This window comes from Tursiops truncatus, chromosome 20 (assembly GCF_011762595.2).
Source record: "Tursiops truncatus isolate mTurTru1 chromosome 20, mTurTru1.mat.Y, whole genome shotgun sequence".
Taxonomy (NCBI): Eukaryota; Metazoa; Chordata; class Mammalia; order Artiodactyla; family Delphinidae; genus Tursiops; species Tursiops truncatus.
In genome coordinates, this window is record NC_047053.1 from 13,718,007 (window position 1) to 13,741,049 (window position 23,043).

A 23,043-nucleotide genomic window follows, 5' to 3' on the forward strand; every position below is an offset into this window, starting at 1 on the left:
GTGCCGTCCCCCCTACCCAGGGCCCGGCCCCCAAACGACCGCCCCCTCCCAGCCCAGGCTCCGCTCGGCCGCGCGTCTCTGCAGTTCCCTACTTCCTGGGCCCCAGTCTGTCCTCCCTATAGCTCCGTCCCTGGCCCCGCATTCTCCCGCACCCAGTAATCCCCGGATTCCTCACACCCCCGCCACAGTTCACCCTCACTGAATGCCCCTACCCAGGCTGCCCACTAACCCGCATGGACTCACCACTCCCTGAGAGGCTTCCTCCCCCGCAGCGGGTCTCTTCCCATCAACTCTTACCATAAATTTCAGTGGCCGACGGGGAGTCCTCCTGGAAACTCTCCGACTCACAAGGACATTGTGGGACAGGTGAGATGGGCAGAAAGTCATACTAAGGAGCACTAAATGTCCCTGGCTTTGCTAATTCCATTCAGACGTCAGACACACATGGATTTCATACTAACTTTACAGGCTAACCTAGGAAAACTCCACAACACAGCCATTCTAAATCTCTCTGGATTTAAATTCAAGAGATATTTGAACTTCAACTTAATATGCTAGGACCACAACCCCTCAAGTCGAAAAATAAAATGACTACTCTGAAAACACAACTCTGGAGAAACTGAGGAACTTCCCAACTTCATCTGTTTAAAAACACCAGCTTGGGGTCTCCCCTGGTGGCGCAGTGGTTGAGAGTCTGCCTGCCGATGCAGGGGACGCGGGTTCGTGCCCCGGTCCGGGAGGATCCTACGTGCCGCGGAGCGGCTGGGCCCGTGAGCCATGGCCACTGAGCCTGCACGTCCGGAGCCTGTGCTCCGCAACAGGAAAGGCCACAACAGTGAGAGGCCCGCGTACCATAAAAAAAATAAAAAAATAAAAAAAAAAAAAAACACCAGCTTGGGCAAAACTATCTTTAAACCTTGTTTTGTAGCTGATTATACCATTCCCAGAGATGGGAAAGTAGTAACTTTTGGTTTAAAATTACTAGCTGCCCTGTGCAGAGGTAAACTTTTGGATTGCTTGATAAAAGGCCAAAGTGGTACAGTAAATGGTTTTAGGATGAATAAAATATTGAAGACTGCAACAAAGGAAAAATGACAGGCAATGAGAGAAATAAAAGGAGGCTGATATCATGAAGCTAAAATGTCCCAGGTAGATAAACAGCATTCAGTTCTCTCATGCATAGCTGTACATTTAAGAGAAAAAATTGGGGGTATGTTACAACATAAGATAAACAGATAAAGAGGAATCTGGCATGTGTTTAGTACTTACATAAACCACTTATTTTACTATAACAAACTTAGAAGGCCACATCAGGGACTTCCCTGGCAGTCCAGTGGTTAAGACTCCACCTTGCAATGCAGGGGGTGCGTGTTTGATCCCTGGTCAGGGAACTAAGATCCCACATGCCGTGCAGCGCAGCCAAAAAAAAAGAAAGGCCACATCACAACAGCCTAATACACTGGGAGAAGTATAGATTCTTTTCAGGAGAACAGTATTACCAGAGATAAACATCAAGAATTAATAATCTAATTATTAATTAGAAAATCTGAGAATTAACAAATCATAGTCTAAAGAAGACAGAGGCATTTACTTGATTATTCAAAATTCATATAATAATTTCCCCATGCATAGGAAAAAAAAAAAAGTGAACCAACTGTCGACAGGAGGAACATAGCTTGATTTGCTTTGAAACTCACAATTGCTTCCCTAAGATAGAGAATTTAAGTGGAATGAAAAGTGCTGTGGAGCTGGGAAATAATTTTTTCCTCTCAGTGAAGGTTAAGATAGCCCTATCAGAAGGTGAGCTGAAACTCACTCTGAAATTTCCATACCCTACCCTGCCAGCAAGGGAGAACAGCAGAGGCTATGATTTACAAGTAATTTCATGTATATTGTACAGGAACAGATATCTTCTGAGTCAATCATTTCCAATCTCATCAGTTTTTTCCCTATAGTTTGAACCTGGCAACCACTTTAAATAATGAGTCTTACAGGTTGGTTGTAACAGCTTGATTTCAGAAGCATAATTTCAAAAAACATTTCATAATAACTATGCCCAACTTAATTCTATTTCCAGTGATTAAAACTGATTTGTTCTGCAGAATCAAATAGAAAACAAGAAAATATTAAAAAAAAGTTTTTCATGCTGAAGAAATCATTTAATTCATCACTAAGAAATCTAACATGGTCTCTTCTTATGAGGATTAAAAGAAAAAAATATACATATAGAGAGAGAGGGAGAGAGAGAAACTAGCACAGAGCCAGGCGTGTAGCAACATAATACATTAGATCCTTTTGTCTGTTTTCTCTGGCTACTCAAAAATTTAAAGCAAAAAATGTGGGAACGTTAACCAAGTCTTTTGGTTCAAGGCACAAAATTTCTTTAAAAGTTTTTATTGGTCAAGGCCTGCCAGAGTTAAGACATTAGAACAGCATACTGTCACCAGGTACTGGAAGTACTCCTGCTGTAAGCAATTGATTTGGGTTTATTTGTTCTCATTAAATCTACATACTTATCAAAATTCCCTCCATTCCCAACCAAAGGTCCTGTTCAATACAGCTGTCCCAGGCTGCAGAAGAATTGATTACTAATGTAATACAGTTACACAAAAAATGTACCCTTCCAGGGATGGCACAGATGACAGCAAGAGCTCTCCTCTAAATGGACTGATAATGATAGGATCTTCTCTCTAAAATATATCAGAGCTCTCAAAGATAAAAATACACAAATCTTCACCACCCAGCCTCTCTGCCCACACAGGAAACCACCACGTTGTGAGAACATTTGTCACATAATGCACACATCAGGCCTCACAGGTGTTCGACAGGAATCACTAATGCTTGTTCCACGTGATGTCTTCCGTTAACCTGAAGCCTTTGGTTTATTTTGTGCAGCAAACCATTCATCACTTTTATCTTTTGCCATTGCCTATAGAAACAGAATTGGAATATTTATTTATTCTCAATCCATAAAATAAAACACATAGTCTACTTCATACCTCACTGCACTGCCCACAATCAAGAAATTAACAATTAAAAGATGTTCAGGGACTTCTATGGTGGCACAGTGGTTAAGAATCCGCCTGCTAACGCAGGGAACATGGGTTCGAGCCCTGGCCCGGGAAGATCCCACACGCCGCGGAGCAAATAAACCCATGCCCTACAACTACTGAGCCTGCCCTCTAGAGCCTACGTGCCACAACTACTGAAGCCTACGTGCCTAGAGTCTGTGCTCTGCAACAGGAGAAGCCACCGCAATGAGAAGCCCACGCACCGCAACGAAGAGTAGCCCCCGCTCACTGCAACTAGAGAAAGCCCGGGCACAGCAACAAAGACCCAACGCAGCCAAAAAATTAATTATTAATTAACTAAAAAAAGAAGAAAAAATGTTCATTCAGTATAGAGTCTTGTGTTTACTTTGACAGAGGATGCTGATGGGTATCAAGCAATCGCTTGTTAGTTCTCATTTTGCAGAGTAAAGGGCAGAGCCTGCAGCCGGAAAGTGCGGCTGACGCTGCCTGGAGAGCAGGCCAAGCACACCCTGCTGTGGGCTCTTTGGAACAGAAAGTGCTGTCATTCTCAGAGTCTGGGTGGGCTCTCAAGAATCTTTAGTGCTCAGGAGACTCAGTCTAATGATGAGACCAAATGTGAAAAGCTATTTTGACGTCTTAGCAATGAGCCTGGAATGATTTCCTTTTTCCACGCCTCCTCCCACACCATTCCGCTGATGTTGGTACTGTTTGGTTTGGAACCTCTTAATTAAAAAAGAAGTCTTGTTAATAACAATATGTTTTGGTTCCACCAGAGTCCTTTTATCCTACCATTCCATGAGGTTGAGGTCATAGAAAGGGGCTTGTGGGCAGGGAGGGCAGGGGAGCCCAGCTTAAAACTGAAGTCTCTTTTTTAAAAATTTTATTTATTTATTTACTTATTTAGGCTGCTCTGGGTCTTCATTGCTGCGCAGGGGCTTTCTCTAATTGTGGTGAGCGGGGGCTACTCTTCTTTGCGGTGCGCCGGCTTCTCATTGCGGAGCACGAGCTCTAAGCGCATGGGCTCAGCAGTTGTGGCTTGCGGGCTGCAGAGTGCAGGCTCAGTAATTGTAGTGCATGGGCTTAGTTGCTCCCCGGCACGTGGGATCTTCCCGGACCCAGGGCTCGAACGCGTGTCCCCTGCACTGGCAGGTGGATTCTTAACCACTGAGCCACCCAGAGAAGCCCCTAAACCGTTTTTTAAATTACTGGATTGATGCTTTAGAGAGCTAGTGCTAGCAACAGGGATTGACTGGAAGGTGGGAGGAGGCTTTTGCGGTATTGCAGGTGAAAATGAGAGCTTTTTCAAAAGGGAAGTAGATAGACAAAGGATTTCAGAGGTAGAACTCACTCACTCAAAATGGATTAAAGACCTAAATGTAAGGCCAGACACTATAAAACTCTTAGAAGAAAACACAGGCAGAACACTCTATGACATGAATCACAGCAAGATCCTTTTTGACCCACCTCCTAGAGAAATGGAAATAAAAACAAAAATAAACAAATGGGACCTAATGAAACTTAAAAGCTTTTTCAAGGCAAAGGAAACCGTAAACAAGATGAAAAGACAACCCTCAGAATGGGAGAAAATATTTGCAAACAAAGCAATGGACAAAGGATTACTCTCCAAAATATACAAGCAGCTCATGCAGCTCAATATCAAAAAAACAAACAACCCAATCCAAAAATGGGCAGAAGACCTAAATAGACATTTCTCCAAAGAAGACATACAGATTGACAACAAACACATGAAAGGATGCTCAACATCACTAATCATTAGAGAAATGCAAATCAAAACTACAATGAGGTATCACCTCACACCGGTCAGAATGGCCATCATCAAAAAAATCTACAAACAATAAATGCTGGAGAGGGTGTGGAGAAAAGGGAACCCTCCTGCACTGTTGGTGGGAATGTAAATTGATACAGCCACTATGGAGAACAGTATGGAGGTTTCTCAAAAAACTAAAAATAGAGCTACTATACAACCCAGTAATCCCACTACTGGGCATACACCCTGAGAAAACCATAACTCAAAAAGAGTCATGTACCACAATGTTCATTGCAGCTCTATTTACAATAGTCAGGACATGGAAGCAAGCTAAGTGTCCATCGACAGATGAATGGATAAAGAAGATGTGGCACATATATACAATGGAATATTACTCAGCCATAAAAAGAAATGAAATTGAGTTATCTGTAGTGAGGTGGATGGACCTACAGACTGTCATACAGAGTGAAGTAAGTCAGAAAGAGAAAAACAAATACTGTATGCTAACACATATATATGGATTCTAAAAAAAAGGGTTCTGAAGAACCTAGGGGCAGGACAGGAATAAAGATGCAGACATAGAGAATGGACTTGAGGACATGGGGAGGGGGAAGGGTAAGCTGGGACGAAGTGAGAGAGTGGCATGGACATATATACACTACCAAACGTAAAACAGATAGCTAGTGGGAAGCAGCCACATAGCGCAGGGAGATCAGCTCGGTGCTTTGTGTCCACCTAGAGGGGTGGGAGGGAGATGCGAGAGGGAGAAGATATGGGATATATGTAAAGCAATTATACTCCAATAAAGATGTTAAAAAAAAAAAAGAATCCACCTGCCAATGCAGGGGACACGGGTTGGATCCCAGGTCCGGGAAGATCCCACATGCCGTGGAGCAATTAAACCCGTGCACCACAACTAATGAGCCCATGTGACTAGAGCCCATGCTCCACAGCAAGAGAAGCCACAGCAATGAGAAGCCTGCACAGAGCCCACGAGCCACAACTACTGAGCCCACACGCCTAGAACCCATGCTCCGCAACAAGAGAAGCCACTGTGATGAGAAGCCCACGCACCGCAATGAAGACCCAACGCAATGAAATAAATAAATAAGAGGTTGATATAAGGAGGCAATATAACACTGTGTTAACTGTAAAAAAAAAAAGGATATATTTTTTAAGTGTGATTATATCAATATTGTATATATGAAAATTCCTTAATTTTTGCTTTTTTTAAAACTTATTTTTATTGGAGTATAGTTCCTTTACAATGTTGTAATTTTCACTTTTCAAATCATCTTAAAATGTGTAAAATACTTAAGTATTTAGGGTTGAAATGCCATGATGTCTGAAATTTGCCTTAAAATTCTCCAACAAATATCCCCACTGCCAAAAAAACAAGTGGGGTGGAAAGGAATGATGAAAAATTATGGCAGAGTTGACTGGTGACAGTCACATAGGGATTTTGTACTCTTTTGTGTATATATGGAATTTTAAATCATGAAATATTAAAAATAAAATCTGTTACAGAAAGAAACGGACAAAAGACAACACACAAATGTTGGTGAGGATGCAGAGCAGCTGGAACTCTTCTATACATACATGGCCAATAGTGTAAAGCGGTTCAATCACTTTGGACAACTGTTTGGCAGTTTCTTAGAAAGTAAAAGCAATTCCCCTCCCAGGTATTTACCCAAGAGAAATGAAACACATGTCCATAAGAAGAGTTACGTGAGAATGTTCAGAGCAGTCTTCCTTAAAATAGATAAAAATCTGGAAAAAACTTCAATGTCCACCATTGGAAGAATGGATAAGCAAATTGTTATATTCATAAAATTGAATACCACTCAGCAAAGAAAAAAGAATTCTGGCATGTACAATTACACTGAGGAATCTCAAAAATGTTACATTGACTGAAAGAAGCCATTCCATCTATATGAAGTCCAAGGACAGACAAAATTCATATGACAGAATTCAGAACAGTAGTTGCTGCTGGGAGGAGGGGTTGGGACCTAGAAATGGGCACAACAGAACTTGCTATAACAATGAAAATACTCTATATTTTGAGTAGTGGTTATACGAGTATATGTAACTGTCAAAACTCATCAAAGTGGACACTAAACTTTCTGTACACTTTAATTCTATGTATATTTTACCGCAGTAACAACAATGAAAAATGCTCATTTAGAGCTTAGTGGGGAGTGGGAACTAGAAGTTAGGAAGTTGAGAATGGATGATGGCTGAAGCTCTGCGCAGAGATGACCAGAGTAACAGGTAACTTCTACTCAGAGAAGAGAAAGAATGTACAATGAGAGAGTAAAAGACAGCCAAGATGGGACCGTGGGCAAAATCATTTCAGGATCAGTCACAGAAAAAGATGCCTGTGGCTGAGGGGAAGCTGTCAGAGAGATAGGAAGATGGCAGGATCCCCAACATCAAGGGAGAAGAGAGCTCAAAAGAGGAGGAAGTTGGGGACTTCCCTAGTGACGCAGTGGATAAGACTCCGTGCTCCAAATGCAGGGGGCCCAGGTTCGATTCCTGGTCAAGGAACTAGATCCCACACGCATGCCACAACTAAGGAGCCCACGTACTGCAACTAAGCAGCCCACAGGCCACAACGCAACTAAGGAGCCTGCGAGCCACAACTAAGGATACCGCCTGCTGCAACTAAGACCCGCACAACCAAATAAAAGTAAGTAAATAAATATTTTAAAATAAAAAAAGAGGAGGAAGTTGGTCAGTGATATGAAAGAGCAAGAAGAACAATCTAGCCAATTTGTCAACTAAGAGGTTGCCTGAGATTCTATTTTCCTTTATGGTAAAATTTGTAAACGCTATATTTTTTGTACATTTCCAGCTTTAATGAACAACAATTGAGTGTCCGTTATTATGTCAGCAGTTTGCCAAGCTCTATAAACAACACAACAATCCTATGAGGTGGATAATCTTATTTCCTCAAATTTTTGGATAAGAAACTACAGTTTAGAGACTTGAAGTAAATTTCTTAAGGTCAGTCACATAGATCCTAAGCGACAGAACCAGGACAGATTGATTCATTCCTTTCAGCAGCAGCAGCAGCATAGTATTCACTGAGTTCCAGCTACATATGAGGTATGTGCTAGAAGCTGGGGTACAACACTGCATGCTGCTAAAAGATCGTGTTTGATGAGGATAGAAAAACAGTCACTGGATTTGGCAAGAGGAGGTCACCGATGATGTCAATGCGAGCGTCTCACTGCGTGACAGGAGCCAATGCAGAACAGAGTGAAGTGTGAATGGGAGGTAAGAAGTAGAAACGGCGTGTAGGGAGATTTTTAAAACAAATCTGGAGAAGGGATATGGGGTCAATAAAAGATTTTTAGAAGATACTAGAGTTAGTTTGTATGCTTATGAGAACAATTTGCTAGGAAGGAAGAGAACGATGCTGTAGAGTGGAGAAGAGATGACCAAGGGGCTAAGGTAGTGAGAGGGGGTGGCGTCGGGGCACTTCCGATCACCGAGCAGAACAGTGATGTATTTAGCAGCAGTGGTTCTCCAAGGCAGCCCGAGGTGGAGGGAAGGCACACATACCGCACCCAGATAAGAGTCACATAGGTGGCAATGAAGTTGACACAAGCCTCTGGCTCAAAAAGTCACCTCAAAAGGACACGGTTCTGAAAGTAAGAACTGGCCCTGATGCTTGGGTCCTTCTTCATATACACTTAACAGCACCCCCTTGAGCTGAAGGTGAGATAAATTTAGAAAAGAGACTCACGTCATCCAATAATTTGCTTCCCTCTGGATCCATCTTAGAGAGTTCTCGAAATGCTTCATCCCCCACAAAGCAAATTTCATGTCCATCCTACACCAAAAGAGAGAAAAGAAATTTGGCAAAAAGACACCTCAGAAGAAAGCCCTGGTGCAGCCTGTCCTGTTCCTAGGTAATACTTACAGGGTCGGCCAAAATGATAACTTGCACTGTTGCTTTCCCTGGAGTGTCCAGACTCACCAGGGGAGTCAGAATCTTCTGGTTCTCCCTTTTCATCAAATCTTCTAAGTCTGACAACTTGAGGAAAACAAAAAAGCAAAGTGAGCAAGGGGTCCCACACCACTCTTGGGCTGTGGTCCTCGAAAGCCCCAGAGGAATCTCAGATCAACCAGAAAACTCTGGCGCCACTTGTTTGATTTTATATCTCAGCTGCTCGAGACAACTGCTGAACTTGATACCAAAGCCACAATCAACATGAACCTAGAGAAGGGAGGGTCAAGTTTCCTAGCTGTTTGAACTAGCGAGTCACAGAGTTTAAACAAAAGACCTGGTACCAAACATTACCTCTTTCTGGGGGCAAGAAAAGGCAATTCGTCCAAAAGCTGTTGCATGCACAACTGCCCCTTGGATGCCCTGTAGCTCCAGCTTACACTGAAAAGACATGAGAAAGCGGGTTTATTTTTCGGAACAGGTTACGTGGTAAAAGAAAAAAATTCAAACAGGGCTAAAGGAATAAAGTAAATTCTCAGTCTCCCTCTTACTCTCACCCCAGAGGCAACCAGTCAGCAGGCATCCACAGGCATATAGCCTTTTTTCTTTTTTACACAAATGGTAGCATAATTTATGCACCATTCTGTCCCTTGTTTTTCTCCAATTAATGTTACCATCTCAGCACATAGAGACTCGCCTCATTCTTTTTGATGGCTGCTTACTAATCCATTCTATGGATGAACCATAAATGGCTGAACTATTGCTTGAATCCACAGGGCATTTAGGTTATTTCTTATATTTTGCTATTACAAACAATGCCGCAGCAGATAACCTTGTACATATTTCTTTGTGCACGTGTAGGATAAGTACGTTTGTAAAATAAATTCCTAGGAGTAGACCTTCTGGCTTAAAGTAAAAGGACTAAATCATGCTCAAATGCTAAGTTATTAAGAGAAAAAAAAAAAAAAGATTATCATTACAGCATTAAATCTTGCCTACATCTCTTCTGACTCAGCAAATCCACTCCTGAAAGGACACATTCCCCCAATATAAACAAAGGTAATATCTGGGTGGTGAGCTTACCAGCAATTTTAATTTTCTTCTGTCCTAAATATTGAATTACTATGAAGAAACTATGAGAATAACCTTCATGTTAACTTTATTTATAAGCCAAACTCATAGTAACAGATTATTTCTCTCCAAGATTGCTCACCTGGTTATCAGCATAGCCCAGCAAAGCCCTCTGCTTCTTTTCATCTTTTTCATAAATTTTCATTCCCAGTAGATTAGACCAGTAGTTCAAGGACTTCTGAAGATCAGACACTGCTAGAGTTACTTTTAATACAGGATCTGTAGGGTAACGAAACAGCAGGAATGAACAGGGCAGTGCAAAGGAATGGAAGAGAAGGACCCAAACAGGCTCAAGTATATATAAGAATTTAGTTTATAAGAAAGGGATTTTAAGTCAGTGTGAAAGGGCAGATTATTCAATAAAGATAAACGGCATTAAGATAACTGGCTTCCGCGGAGCAACTAAGCCCATGCACCACAACTACTGAGCCTACGTGCCACAACTACTGAAGCCTGCATGCCTAAAGCCCGTGCTCCGCAACAAGAGAAGCCACCACAATGAGAAGCCCGTGCACCGCAATGAAGAGCAGCCCCCGCTCACCGCAACTAGAGAAAGCCCACGCACAGCAACAAAGACCCAACGCAGCCAAAAATAAATAAATAATTAAAAAAAAAAAAGATAACTGACTTCTTATTTGGTGGGAAGAAGCTACACCTTTAAACTAAATGGCAAAATACATTCCTAATGAGTTAAAGGATTGTTTAAAGACTGAAACCGTGAAAATACTAGAAATGGGTGATTATTTAAACAATTTTGGGGTGGAGAAAGACTTCTTTTTATAAATAAGATTTTTAAAATATTTATTTTATCTATCAATTTATTTTGGCTGCATTGGGTATTTGTTGCTGTGTGCAGGCTTTCTCTAGCTGTGGTGAGCGGGGGCTACTCTTTGTTGCGGTGCACGGGCTTCTCACTGCGGTGGCTTCTCCTGTTGTGGAGCACGGGCTCTAGGTATGAGGGCTTCAGTAGCTGTGGCGCACAGGCTCAGTAGCTGTGGCTCGCGGGCTCTAGAGCACAGGCTCAGTAGTTGTGGCGCATGGGCTTAGTTGCTCCGCGGCATGTGGGATCTTCCCAGACCAGGACTCGAACCCGTGTCCCCTGCATTGGCAGGTGGATTCTTAACCACTGTGCCACCAGGGAAGCCCAGAAAGATCTAATCTGACACTAAAGATAGAAAAACCATGAAGAAAAAAATGTGCTAGGTTAATTACATGAAATGGAAAACCCCTAGACAACAATCAAAAAAAAAAGGATTACTATCAAAATTAAAGAATAAAACAAAGTAGGAAACAGTTTTTTAACAACATATATGACAAAAAGTCCTTAATATTTAAATCACCTTTAAACATCATAAGGAAAAGATGCACGTCCTGGAAAAATAAGCAAAAGGCACGAAGCAGTAATCCACAAAAGGAGGAACTGGAACAGTCAATGAACATATGAATGCATGTTTGACCTCACAAAGAAATTAGAATTCAAATAAGGGGCTTCCCTGGTGGCGCAGTGGTTGAGAATCCGCCTGCCAATGCAGGGAAAACGGGTTCGAGCCCTGGTCTGGGAAGACCCCACATGCCGCGGAGCAACTAGGCCTGTGAGCCACAACTACTGAGCCTGTGCGTCTGGAACCTGTGCTCTGCAACAAGAGAGGCCACGACAGTGAGAGGCCCGCGCACCGTGATGAAGAGCGGCCCCCACTCGCCACAACTAGAGAAAGCTCTCGCACAGAAACGAAGATCCAACACGCCAAAAATAAATAAATAAATAGAATTCAAATAAAACATTTTGTTATCTAATTAGCAAATAATTTTAAAAGTTCACAGTGTTAACTGTTATAGTACGGGGGAAAAAACCACAATCATGTAATAATGGCAGAGTGTAAATTAGTATGTTTCTGAGCAACAATTTGACAAAATGTATCTAAAAACCCTCCACTGCTTTTGAAAGAGCAATCCCATTTTCAGCAATTAAAGAAGTGACTGCGGATGTATGAAGGCCTTTTGTCACAAAGACATTCATCACAGTGTTGCTCATAACAACGAAACACCAGAGACAACATGAATATCTAACAACAGACAACTGTTTCTCTTCCTACAATGTCACACAATGGAATCCCATATATATTTAATTATATATTTATTTCTTTTGATAAAAGATTGGAAAGATATACTCTAAAATGTTAACAGGGACTACCCTGGTGGTGCAGTGGATAAGACTCTATGCTCCCAATGCAGGGGGCCCGGGTTCGATCCCTGGTCAGGGAACTAGATCCCATATGCATGCTGCAACTAAGACCCAGTGCAACCAAATAAATAAAATAAGTAAAATGTTAACAGTGGTTATCTCTTTTCTTCTTCCTTATTTTTGCGTATCTGTGTGTCTAGGGGAAAAAAATCTATTTTTTTTGTAAAAAGAATAAAAGTTATATTTAAACACTTATCATTATTGGAAACTTTTATAGTGTAAAATGACTTTTTAAATTTACATATTAATTCATTTAAAAATAATATTACATTTTTTTTGTGAAAAACAACTTGTGTTTTCCAAAACAAGCAATGACAAGAACAGCATTGTTTTACGTTTTTGCGAATCTCTTTAAGGTCTGGATTAGTAGAAGATAGCTGGATTCTTACATCTGCTTCTGTACCCTGTCTGTTGCAATATATTGTTTAGTTGAAGCATATGAAGAAACTCCAGCTTCTGAGACACAAGTTGTTTGAGGAGTATCTTAAAAGTCTTTTTGGATAGTCTTTTTAGATATTACACTAAAATTTTTCTTTAAGGAGTTTGTAAAGTGACTTTTTGAAGAGCTGTTCCAAGTCTGTATCTGACTAGGATAAATTCAGTGCATTTTCCTTCAGTTTTCACTGCCTTAGTCCCGTTTTCTAGACAAGCAATACCATGGCTAAAGCAAGGTGTTTCTCACAGGTGCCTCTACCTGGCAGACTGTTTTAGTTTTCCCCATTCACTGAGACATCAACAAATTCCAGGTGATTCAGACCCTGAAGGGAGGTAGGGGCAGGAACAGTCATAGTGGGTGAAACTACACAGGAGTGATTCATTCAAAGAAGTATGGACACCAGGCTAGACTTATAGATTTGACTATATCACCAACCAGAAATTAATGCCCCAAAGGTATTATCATTCCAAAGAACAAAAACATCTTATGATGAATCTAGCGACTGTCATACAGAGTGAAGTAAGTCAGAAAGAGAAAAACAAATATCGTTTATTAACGCATATATGTGGAACCTAGGAAAATGGTACCGGTTTGCAGGGCAGAAATTGAGACACAGATGTAGAGAACAAACGTATGGACTCCAGGGGGGGAAAGTGGCGGGAGGTGGTGGTGGTGTCATGAATTGGGAGATTGGGATTGACATATATACACTAATATGTATAAAATGGATAACTAAAAAGAACCTGCTGTATAAAAAATAAAATAAAATTCAAAAAACAAATAGTGACCAGGGCTTCCCTGTGGCGCAGTGATTGAGAGTCCGCCTGCCGATGCAAGGGACGTGGGTTCGTGCCCCGATCCGGGAGGATCCCACGTGCCGCAGAGCGGCTGGGCCCGTGAGCCATGGCCGCAGGGCCTGCGCGCCCGGAGCCTGTGTTCTGCAACGGGAGAGGCCGCAGCAGTGAGAGGCCCGCGTACCGCAAAAAAATAAAAAAAATTAAAAATTAAAAAATTAAAAATAGTGACCAAAGAAAAGATTCTATGGGGCTTCCCTGGTGGCGCAGTGGTTGAGAGTCCGCCTGCTGATGCAGGGGACACAGGTTCGTGCCCCGGTCCGGGAAGATCCCACATGCCGCGGAGCGGCTGGGCCCGTGAGCCATGGCCGCTGAGCCTGCCCGTCCGGAGCCTGTGCTCCGCGACGGGAGAGGCCACAACAGTGAGAGGACTGTGTACCGCAAAAAAAAAAAAAAAAAAAAAAAAAAAAAGATTCTATGGAAAACTTTTCAAGTTATTTGGAGGTAATTAAGATGATGTCATTAGAAAATATTTGAATTTTAATGTCAATACCCTAAATTGATATCTTTGGAATATAAAAACCAAATCTAGAAAGCAAAGAAAAAAACACCTTATGATTGTGAGGTCCTGTATTATTTTATGTACTGAAACATCATTAAGACTAGGGAAAAAATGTATAATGGAATGAGTGGCAGGAGTTAAGTTTCAAAGTTAGTATATAAAACACCTATCACCTATCAATAAAAATACTCATAGGAATCCCTTACATTACCAGTGAAGTTCAGAAATACCATCTCTCAGTACGTCCCACAGTACCAGCCTAACCTCCCACACTGGAACATCGCTCTTTCTTTTGCTGAGCTCCAGATGAAAAGCAAGTAGCAGTGGGGACTTCCCTACTGCCTTCCAATGCAGGGGATGAGGGTTCGATCCCTGGTCAAGGAACTAAGATCCTACTTGCTGCGGGGCAACTACAGAGCCCGCCGCGCCCTACAGCCCATGCGCCACAACTAGAGAGAAGCCTGCCTGCCACAACTAAGACCCAACGCAGCCAAATAAATAATAAATAAATAAATATTAAAAAAAAAAAGAAAGAAAAGCAAGTAGCAATAAACACAACTGTCAGGCTCAGTCTGAGGGGCCTTGGGGACTTGAGGCAGACCAGCGGGGAAAGAGAATGTCTTCACCTCAGGTGCACTTAGGGGCCTGTGTTCACTGATTGAATGACAGGCAGAAGTGCCCTTGCTATTCACCAGTATTTTTTTTTCCCTTTTCTTGCTTTTGTTTTTCTCTTGGCAGAGCAGGTAGCAGAATTTGCAGGAATTAAATACATGTGTGACGAGGATGCCTCGTACGTGAAACGTCATGCGGTTTCTCTCCCACTCACTGCGGCAGTCAGAGCGGTGGGCTCCTCACTTCATTCACCCACACTGACCAAGAGCCAGCACTGTAGTCTGGGAAACTGACCTTAGCTGCAAGATCCGACTAACCGGTCTAAGGATAATCCTATTTCTCTTGCCTGCCAGCGATTGGTTCAGGAGCAGGCATGGGAATCAATTCTGACCAGGAAGTTGCTGGAAGATTCTGGGAAAGTTTTGCTGTGCTCTTAAAAAAGAGCCACAGGAAGTCAGTTTCTCTTCCTCCTACCAGATGAGAATGTGGAGGCAGGTAGCCCCAACTGCTACTGGCAGCCACCCTACAACCCTGAGAGGGAGAAGCAGACCCTTGAGGACAAGAGGATGCAGAGAGAGAAGATTTGGGTTCTTGATGCCATTGCTGAGCTGCTGAATCAACTAACCCTGAAGTCTTTCCTACCCAGAGAATGCCTGCTCTGTGAACTAAAACATCTTCTTACCATTCAAGCTACAGTTGGGTACCTAATATCTGCAGCTGGAAGTATCCTAAACAGATACATTACCAGTAGAATAGATAGAACCAGTCCAGAACCCCTACAGTGATGCACTCAAATTCTGATATGAGAATATAATTTCTTAGAGGACAAATAACAACACTGGCTTGGGAAAGATGTGTCATGTCAATATAGAAAGACTCCACAGGAGACAGAAATTGAGCTCCCTCTCTCCTTCCATCAGAAGCCTTTAGACAGAGGGCTTTTGTCAGTGTGAGGATAATTACCTGACTGAGGTGGACTGCGGTTCTGCAAATAGAACTTATATCCTCCTGGGGCTTTGGTTTCAAAAACACCTTCTGCCACTTCACTGAGTGGCCACTCCAGCTTCCTGGCGTTGCTGACAGCCTGGCTAGAAGCGAGCGTGATACCCTATGGCAAACAACAGTATCATCCAAGTGCGTAATCACAACAGATCTTTTATAGAAGGTAATGAAGCAAAACCCCACTGCCTTTACATCAAATCACCTAAGATTTAATTGGCATTCAAAATTTTCTGCTAGTAATTTTGAAGTAGGTTTTGGACATTTTTCTCCCACAAAGATTCTAAACTTTGTGAATTGTAGGACAGAAACACAAATGCCAGAGAAAGTTGATTCATTTAATACCAAAGATAATCTCTCCTCACTTTTGAGATCTGGTCAGAGAAATCTTGATCTTACCCTTGGTTCGCCAGCTACTTATTTAAAATGTTCTCTTTTTAATTTTGCTTTTTAAACCAAAATACATAAACCAACTATCGAGGCATTCTTTATTTAAATTAATCAAAATGCCTAAGAATGCGCACTATGCCTTCCGATGTGCCCGGCCTCGTTTCTAGCCTGGACTGCAGATCAGCCTCTCTCTGCCTCCAGTCTTGTCAATCCATCATCCACTCTGCAGCCGGAGTAAACTTTCTGAAACCCACCCTACAGTCTATCTCAAGACGGCAACCCCATGCTGTTGTTCCTCTGCTTAAAACCCTTGATGGCTCTTCATTTCACTCACAGATGGCTTACGATGGCCTGAAAGGGCCAAGACAATCTGACCCATGTCATTTCTGAGCCCCCCTCCTCCCCCTCTCCCCTGGCTCTTTTCCAGCCATGCTGGCCTCCTCACGTTTTCTAAAACGTGCCAGGCGCTGTCTGAGGGCTTTTGCACCGGCTGTTTCCTAGCTGAAATGCTCTTCCCCGAGATATCCACACGGCTAACTCCCTTATCTCCAAGACTTTGCTCAGATGTCACCTCCTCATGGAAACCTGCTCTCAACGCCCCACTTAAAATTAAAAGTGGGGGCTTCCCTGGTGGCGCAGTGGTTGAGAGTCTGCCTGCCGATGCAGGGGACACGGGTTCGTGCCCCGGTCTGGGAAGATCCCACATGCCACGGAGCGGCTGGGCACGTGAGCCATGGCCGCTGAGCCTGCGCATCCGGAGCCTGTGCTCCGCAATGGGAGAGGCCACAACAGTGAGAGGCCCGCGTACTGCAAAAAAAATAAATAAATAAAACTGGTCATTTGCCCCATACTCCCAACCCCCCTTATCCTGTTCTGTTCTTACCCCATTACAATAATCACCTTTAAAATATTCAATAACATATATTACATTATATTATATTATATTATTTACTCATTCATTGAAATTTATTTTTTTATTTTATTTTTTGCCGTATGCAGGCCTCTCACTGTTGTGGCCTCTCCCGTTGCGGAGCACAGGCTCCAGACGCGCAGGTTCAGCGGCCATGGCTCACGGGCCCAGCCACTCCATGGCACGTGGGATCCTCCCGGACCGGGCACGAACTCGTGTCCCCTGCATCGGCAGGCGGACTCCCAACCACTGCATCACCAGGGAAGCCTCATTGAAATTTATTATTTGTTGTCTGTCAGGCCCTGGGCCCCCTCCCCTACCAGGCACAGATTTCTGTCTGTTTTGTTCACCGCTTATCCGAAGTTCGTGGAACAGTGCCTGGCACATAGCAGGCACTCAATAATAAATAATTTAATACATAGGTCATTTCACATATTTGTTAACATATGCATAAACTAAACTCCTAGAAGTGAAACTGCAAGGTCAAAGGGTAAAGGCACTAATTATTTTGATACTGCCAAACTTGAGGCTGTACCACTTCACACTCTTATTAGTAATGCATGAGTGTGGCAGTTTTCCCACACCCTTCCTCACAGTGTGTTATCACACCTTTTGATTTCTGCCAATCTGATAGATGACAAATGGCAGCTCGGAAGTTGAACATCTTTTTCAATGTTTAAGAGACTTCCTCTTCTTTTCACTATACAGGGGTTCTTTATACATATGGGAGTTCTATTTAACCTATTTTTCTTTGTGTTCCATGAACTGAGGAGCAGCACAGAAGGCACCTTTCATCAGGGCTCTCTTACTACCAAAGTCTCCTGGGAAGACCCACAGTAGAGCCACCAAGCTGTTCTCCACCTACATGGCTTCTAGTACCTGCAGGCCCACTGATCAACACTTGACCTGAGCCGATTAAATGTTTATGGCACCAAGATGGTTTTGCTCTTTTTTTTTCTCCCTGATTTAAATTTGGAGAGTAAAGAAAAGAAAGATAAGGAGAAACACAGAGACCCTCATATACACTCAGTCACCAAATCCTATGAACTCTACCTCTGACATCTCTCAAATCCATCCTCTCCCTCCCTCCCCCACTACTGCTGCGTTTGTTTGTTACGGAACTGCAGGTTGCTGTGTATCCTGTGTGCTGGTGGCGTCACTTCCAGTCCTGCTCCCTGCCAACCCAACCTCCCTGCTCTAGCCACGGATTCTTGTGCATGGCAAATACTGCATCATTCCCCTGCTTAAAAGTGGCTCCACTCTGCTTTCAGAATAAAGTCTGAACGTCCTGATATGATGTGGCCCCTGCTCACTCCTCCAGCCTCAACTCTACTCTCCCTTCTTCACACACTAAGCTCCAGCCAGAGTGAGTCACTCACAGTTCTCTTAGCGCCATGCTCCCTCTCACCTCCAGGCCTGTGCACATGCTGAGGACAGCCATCTCACCCTCCCACCCTGCCCCCCTCACCCTGCTCAGACGTCACTTCTGGGAAGCCGTCCCTGAACTCTCATCTGTCTGAGCACAGGCTGGAAATTCCTCCTGTGTGTTCCCACATTCCCCTGTTCTTATCCCTATCTTAGAACTTATCACACGGTATTCTTGTTGTCTCTTTACCTGTTTCCCCCATCAGACAGGAAACTGCTTAGGCCAGGGAACATACTCTAAATGGTATCCCCAGGACTAACAAGGTACATGGCATAGAGCAAGTCACAATAAATATCTGTTAAATGAATAAATTAGTGAGAGGCATGGAGAGTGAGAAAGAGAAATGTATTAATATGTTATATCTGAGCAGTCCTTTCCATTTACAAAACACTTTTATATATATCTGGTCCTACAAACTTCAATCTAGGTACCATTATTTTAACATGAGTTAACAGGAATAGCGAGATCAAATGAGCAAAATAACATCTAGCATGAGGTAGAGTTGCTCAGTAGATTCTGGGTAAGAATCAGTTACTCCTCTCTTGCTATGTATTTGGGCCCAGTGACATTCCCTCTCGCACACAGTAACTGCTCAGCAAATGACAGACACTATTACTATAACAGGTGCACAATAACTTGAATTCTTGAATGCATTAATGAATGCGGTGCATGCAATGACACCTTCTTTCTATCCTTAAAACCTTCTCAGATTTTTCTCTGACTAGGATTGACTGCAATCACTCACCCCAATCACAACTGTCCACTAGAGAGAAAATATTTCCCTGGATGGTGATGAGGACCTGACGAACCATTGACTCTGGCCCTTCCACCTCCTGAGATTCAGTCATTCCCCCAGGGGAGTCTTGTCTCCTTCAAACCTGTCTCTAAGTCTTGAGCTTGATTCCTAAGTGGTGGGAGAAAACATTTCACCCTGAGCCAGCTTGGAGACAGGGGCCCAAGCAGGTTTCTTGGTTTTGTTCTTTTTTAAATAGAAAATATCAAAAAACTAATCACTAAACTGCACCCCAAAGCCATCAATCAGTAGTCGTTATCTACAGCCGTATCAGTGACCTCTCTAAAAGGTACAGCCAAAAATCTGCTAGAACAAAATGATATTTACCATGAAGTCATTGCCAAGCTTGTAGTTGCCAATGCCGTAATTGTAAGTCAGTTCTGCAACAAAATGATCATCCTCAGGTCCAAATCCCACCATTGTTTTACTCCATTTTCCATCATAAGGCCTAGAAAAATGAAAAAAACAATGAACCCAGTGACCACAGACAAAATCTGCTTCAGGTTGCCCCCAAAGAACTATTGGGACAAAGAGGTGGGCAGTCCCTTCTGGTCCTCCAAGTACCCATAAGGATGAGATGACCTCAGCCGGTGCTAAGAGCAGCTGTGCACAGCGCTCATGGGCCCCATCACCAAAGGCTCAAAAGACCATTTGTCTGGCACTTACTTGAGGGAAAGATTCGTTTACCTTTTCTTTAAAGTAGGGAGCTGAATCCTATAGGGACAGCTGTCCCACCTGACCTTAACTCATTTTTTGCCTACTTGTCAAGCATGCAATTCCCATCAGGCCTTGGAATTTCTCAGCTTGCCATGGTTACTAAGCTTAAGAGATACTCCATAAGACACTGCTTCATCCACAGCATATACTTATTTGTGACCCTGAAGCTGCCTCCCTAATTTATTGCCTCCTTAATTTATTCTACTGCCTTCTACTCGCTTTGAGAAACTGCTTTCTGTTCTTCAGGAGTATTCAGAGACTAAAGAAGATTTTAAGAAACAAGGGGTCATACCCATTACAGGCAGCTCTGCAGCCTTCCTCAAATTCCTCATGCCGAAGAATCTGGTAAGGGAATGAGAATTAATGGCAAAGTTGTCCTAGTAGTACACACAGCATATTTAGCACAAACTAAAATGTCAAAACACAGACATTATTATTTGTAAGCTTTCTGTGTAAAACAAACAAAAGATAACGAGCTGTATATCTTTCCCAGGCTGGAAGTAGTAGAGGTAAGAAAGATGGGCTTGATACCAAGGGTCAGGCAACCAACCAAAGTTGTAAATCTATTATATTTAGATCGGGAAGCAGTACTGTGTAGTGAAAAAAGTGTGGCCTTCACTTAGTAGTTGTGTAACTCTGAGAACAACATATTAGGATCTGAGTCTCCTAATATGTTGTGAAAATAGATAATTTATTAAAGCATTTGACACAGAACCTACTACACAGTAGGCTCTCAATGTGTCAGTTTCTGTTTTCCTTTTTGAGTCCCACAGCTCTTGCTCCAGTTCAAGCTCCCATCACATCTCTCACAGACTATTTATTAGAAATCATCTTATTGATCTCTTTCCTTAATACCACCATAAAATTAAGTCCCTAAAGCACAGCTCTGATCACACCACTGCCCTGTTCTAAAATGTAAGAGAGCTCCCCACTTTTTATGACATCAAATCCAAATTCCTTAGCATATTATTCAAGATACTATCAGGGACTTCCCTGGTAGTCCAGTGGTTAGGACCCCGCGCTCTCACTGCCAGGGCTGGGGTTCGATCCCTGGTCAGGGAACTAAGATCCGGTAAGCCGTGTGGAGCAGCCAACAACAACAAAAAAACCCCAAAAAACTAAAGGCACATAAAACTAGTGGTGCTTCCCAAACATATCTTAACTTTGCATTGGCTGTTCAGTTTTTCTAGTATACTCCTCCCTCTAATCTAGGTCTATGGATATCCCACCTATCTCTAGAGGTCACCTCAAGTACAAGGTCTCCATGAATTATTTCCTGAGGACCAGGTTAGAGTTAAAGCTCTCTTACTGTTGTACTTTTATAATAATGGTAGCTAACACTTACATAAGACATACCATGTGTCAAATACTACACATATAATAATGTGTTTAATCTTTACAACCACCCTTTTATCAATGAGGAAACACATTAAGAGAGAGCTCTGTGGTTTTCCATCATCAAATTTCAAGTACCGTTACCATCAGCAATGTACAATTCCCACCCCCATTCCAAGCCAGGAGCTTTAATTGAGGACAGATACCAGGGTTATTTTCATCTTTGTCACCAAAGCCCAACACAGAACCATGAAGTGGGTGATGTTTTTTAAATGACTGATGAATTCAGGTAACTCCCTTTGCACTCCATGTCTCCTGCGGTGTCTTTACATTAAATCGCACTCTTGCACACTGTAAACAAAGAATGTCGCCTGCAACTCCATTTCTACAAGGACCAGGGCATCAGCTACTGCAGTGGCCCACCAACAGTGCACCTTGAAGGGAATTCAGGATGGAGAAAAACAAGAAGCATTCCATGCTTTGGATGCTGGCCCTAGATATTTAAGATGCATATCTAAGGAATAATTTCAATGAATCCAGAACCCATCTTCTGGGACTTCCCTGGTGGTGCAGTCCTTAAGAATCCGCCTGCCAATGCAGGGGACCACTTCCTGGACCGGGAAGATCCCACGTGCCGTGGAGCAACTTAGCCCATGAGCCACAACTACTGAGCCTGCACTCTAGAGCCCCCAAGCCACAACTACTGAAGCCCACGCGCCTAGAGCCCATGCTCCGCAACAAGACAAGCCACCGCAATAAGAAGCCCGCGCACCGCAGTGAAGAGTAGCCCCCACTCGCCGCAACTAGAGAAAGCCCGTGCTTAGCAACGAAGACCCAATGCAGCCAAAAATAAATAAATAAGTTTATTTTTAAAAATCCCAAGTTAAAAAAAAAGAAAGAAGCATTAACTTGAGATGTCTGTTTTTGTGATTAGCAGTAATCTTTTGATGTTCAACTACGTGGTTTTGTTTTTTTTTCCCCCCAGAAAAAAACTCATATATATTCTAGCTCCGCCCTTGCCTCTTCGGGGCAGTTCCTCAGAGCTATCTGAGAGGCTGTCTTCCAGGCTATAGTCCTCAGTAAGGTTCCCAAAAAGAACTTAACTCGAAAATTTTAGGTTATGCATTTTTGTTTCAGTTGACAACATCTAAAGTCCCTGCTTATCAGGAAGCTCCCCAATAGCTTCCACCAGCGCTTGCCACCCAGGTGATCTCTGCAGAATCACAGCTGCTCAGAGCTGGAGAGAGGCGACTTCCAGGTGTTGGAGACGAGGATGGCTTCTCACTTCACACTTAGATCTGGACTATGGAGAGAAGAATTGGAGCACTCACCCAGAGACTGAATATCCAAGAGACCATTCAAACCAGCAACAAGAGAAGCAGAACTCTGACTAATGCTGATATCTAAACCGAAAGGCTCCAAACCAGAAGAGAGTCATTGTTCACCGGAGGAGTATTATATATAACTTTTTATTTACTGCCTTTCCCACTAGACTAGAAGCTTCGCAAGGGCAGGAATAAACATTCGTGAATAAACTTAAATGAAAGAACGTGTGTGGGCAACACAATCGGCGACTAGTAAGTGTGACCCCCTTTCAAAGTCCATCTAACCCAAGCCGCGACTTACGGCTCTTCCTGAAGTTGAAAACCACAGAGCTAATGGGAAGTCTAGGGGCTAAGGTCGGACACCCGGGTTCCCGCTGAAATCCACATCACACCCTTTTCTCCCCTCCCTCGGCCATGTGGGGCTCAGCCTCCCGCGACCCCCTCGCGCGCCAACCCCTCTCCGCCCCGTCTCCACCTTCATTCCCAGGACATCACGATAGAAACAAGCCGTCTGGAAGCGGTTTCCCACTTTGAACACGAAGTGCAAAGATCGACGAGACGCCATGACCAGCCGTTACTCGTACAGCGCCGCACCGCCCACAGAGGATGCCGGCGC

General features: G+C 43.1%; 1 protein-coding gene across 1 annotated transcript; it reads right to left on the reverse strand.

Annotated features, from left to right (window-relative positions):
- Window positions 1–2,378: 2,378 nt before the first annotated feature.
- Window positions 2,379–23,043, reverse strand: GLOD4 (glyoxalase domain containing 4). Its single transcript, XM_019926952.3, has 9 exons — window positions 22,903–23,043; window positions 20,060–20,109; window positions 19,378–19,498; window positions 15,496–15,640; window positions 9,969–10,105; window positions 9,110–9,196; window positions 8,729–8,842; window positions 8,552–8,638; window positions 2,379–2,929 (listed from the first exon to the last, which is right to left on the reverse strand). Exons 1-9 carry the CDS (start codon window positions 22,990–22,992, stop codon window positions 2,864–2,866), a joined length of 897 nt encoding a protein of 298 aa, XP_019782511.1. The 5' UTR covers window positions 22,993–23,043; the 3' UTR covers window positions 2,379–2,863.

Bases quoted from the DNA above. Each gene is read 5' to 3' on its own strand.
- GLOD4 (XM_019926952.3), bottom strand. From the start codon at position 22,992: ATGGCGTCTCGTCGATCTTTGCACTTCGTGTTCAAAGTGGGAAACCGC. The intron at 9,197-9,968 runs GTGAGCAATCTT...ATGTCTTTTCAG, and splicing joins TGGGCTATGCTGATAACCAG to TGTAAGCTGGAGCTACAGGG. The intron at 8,843-9,109 runs GTAATGTTTGGT...GTTTTCCTCAAG, and splicing joins TTTCTTGCCCCCAGAAAGAG to TTGTCAGACTTAGAAGATTT.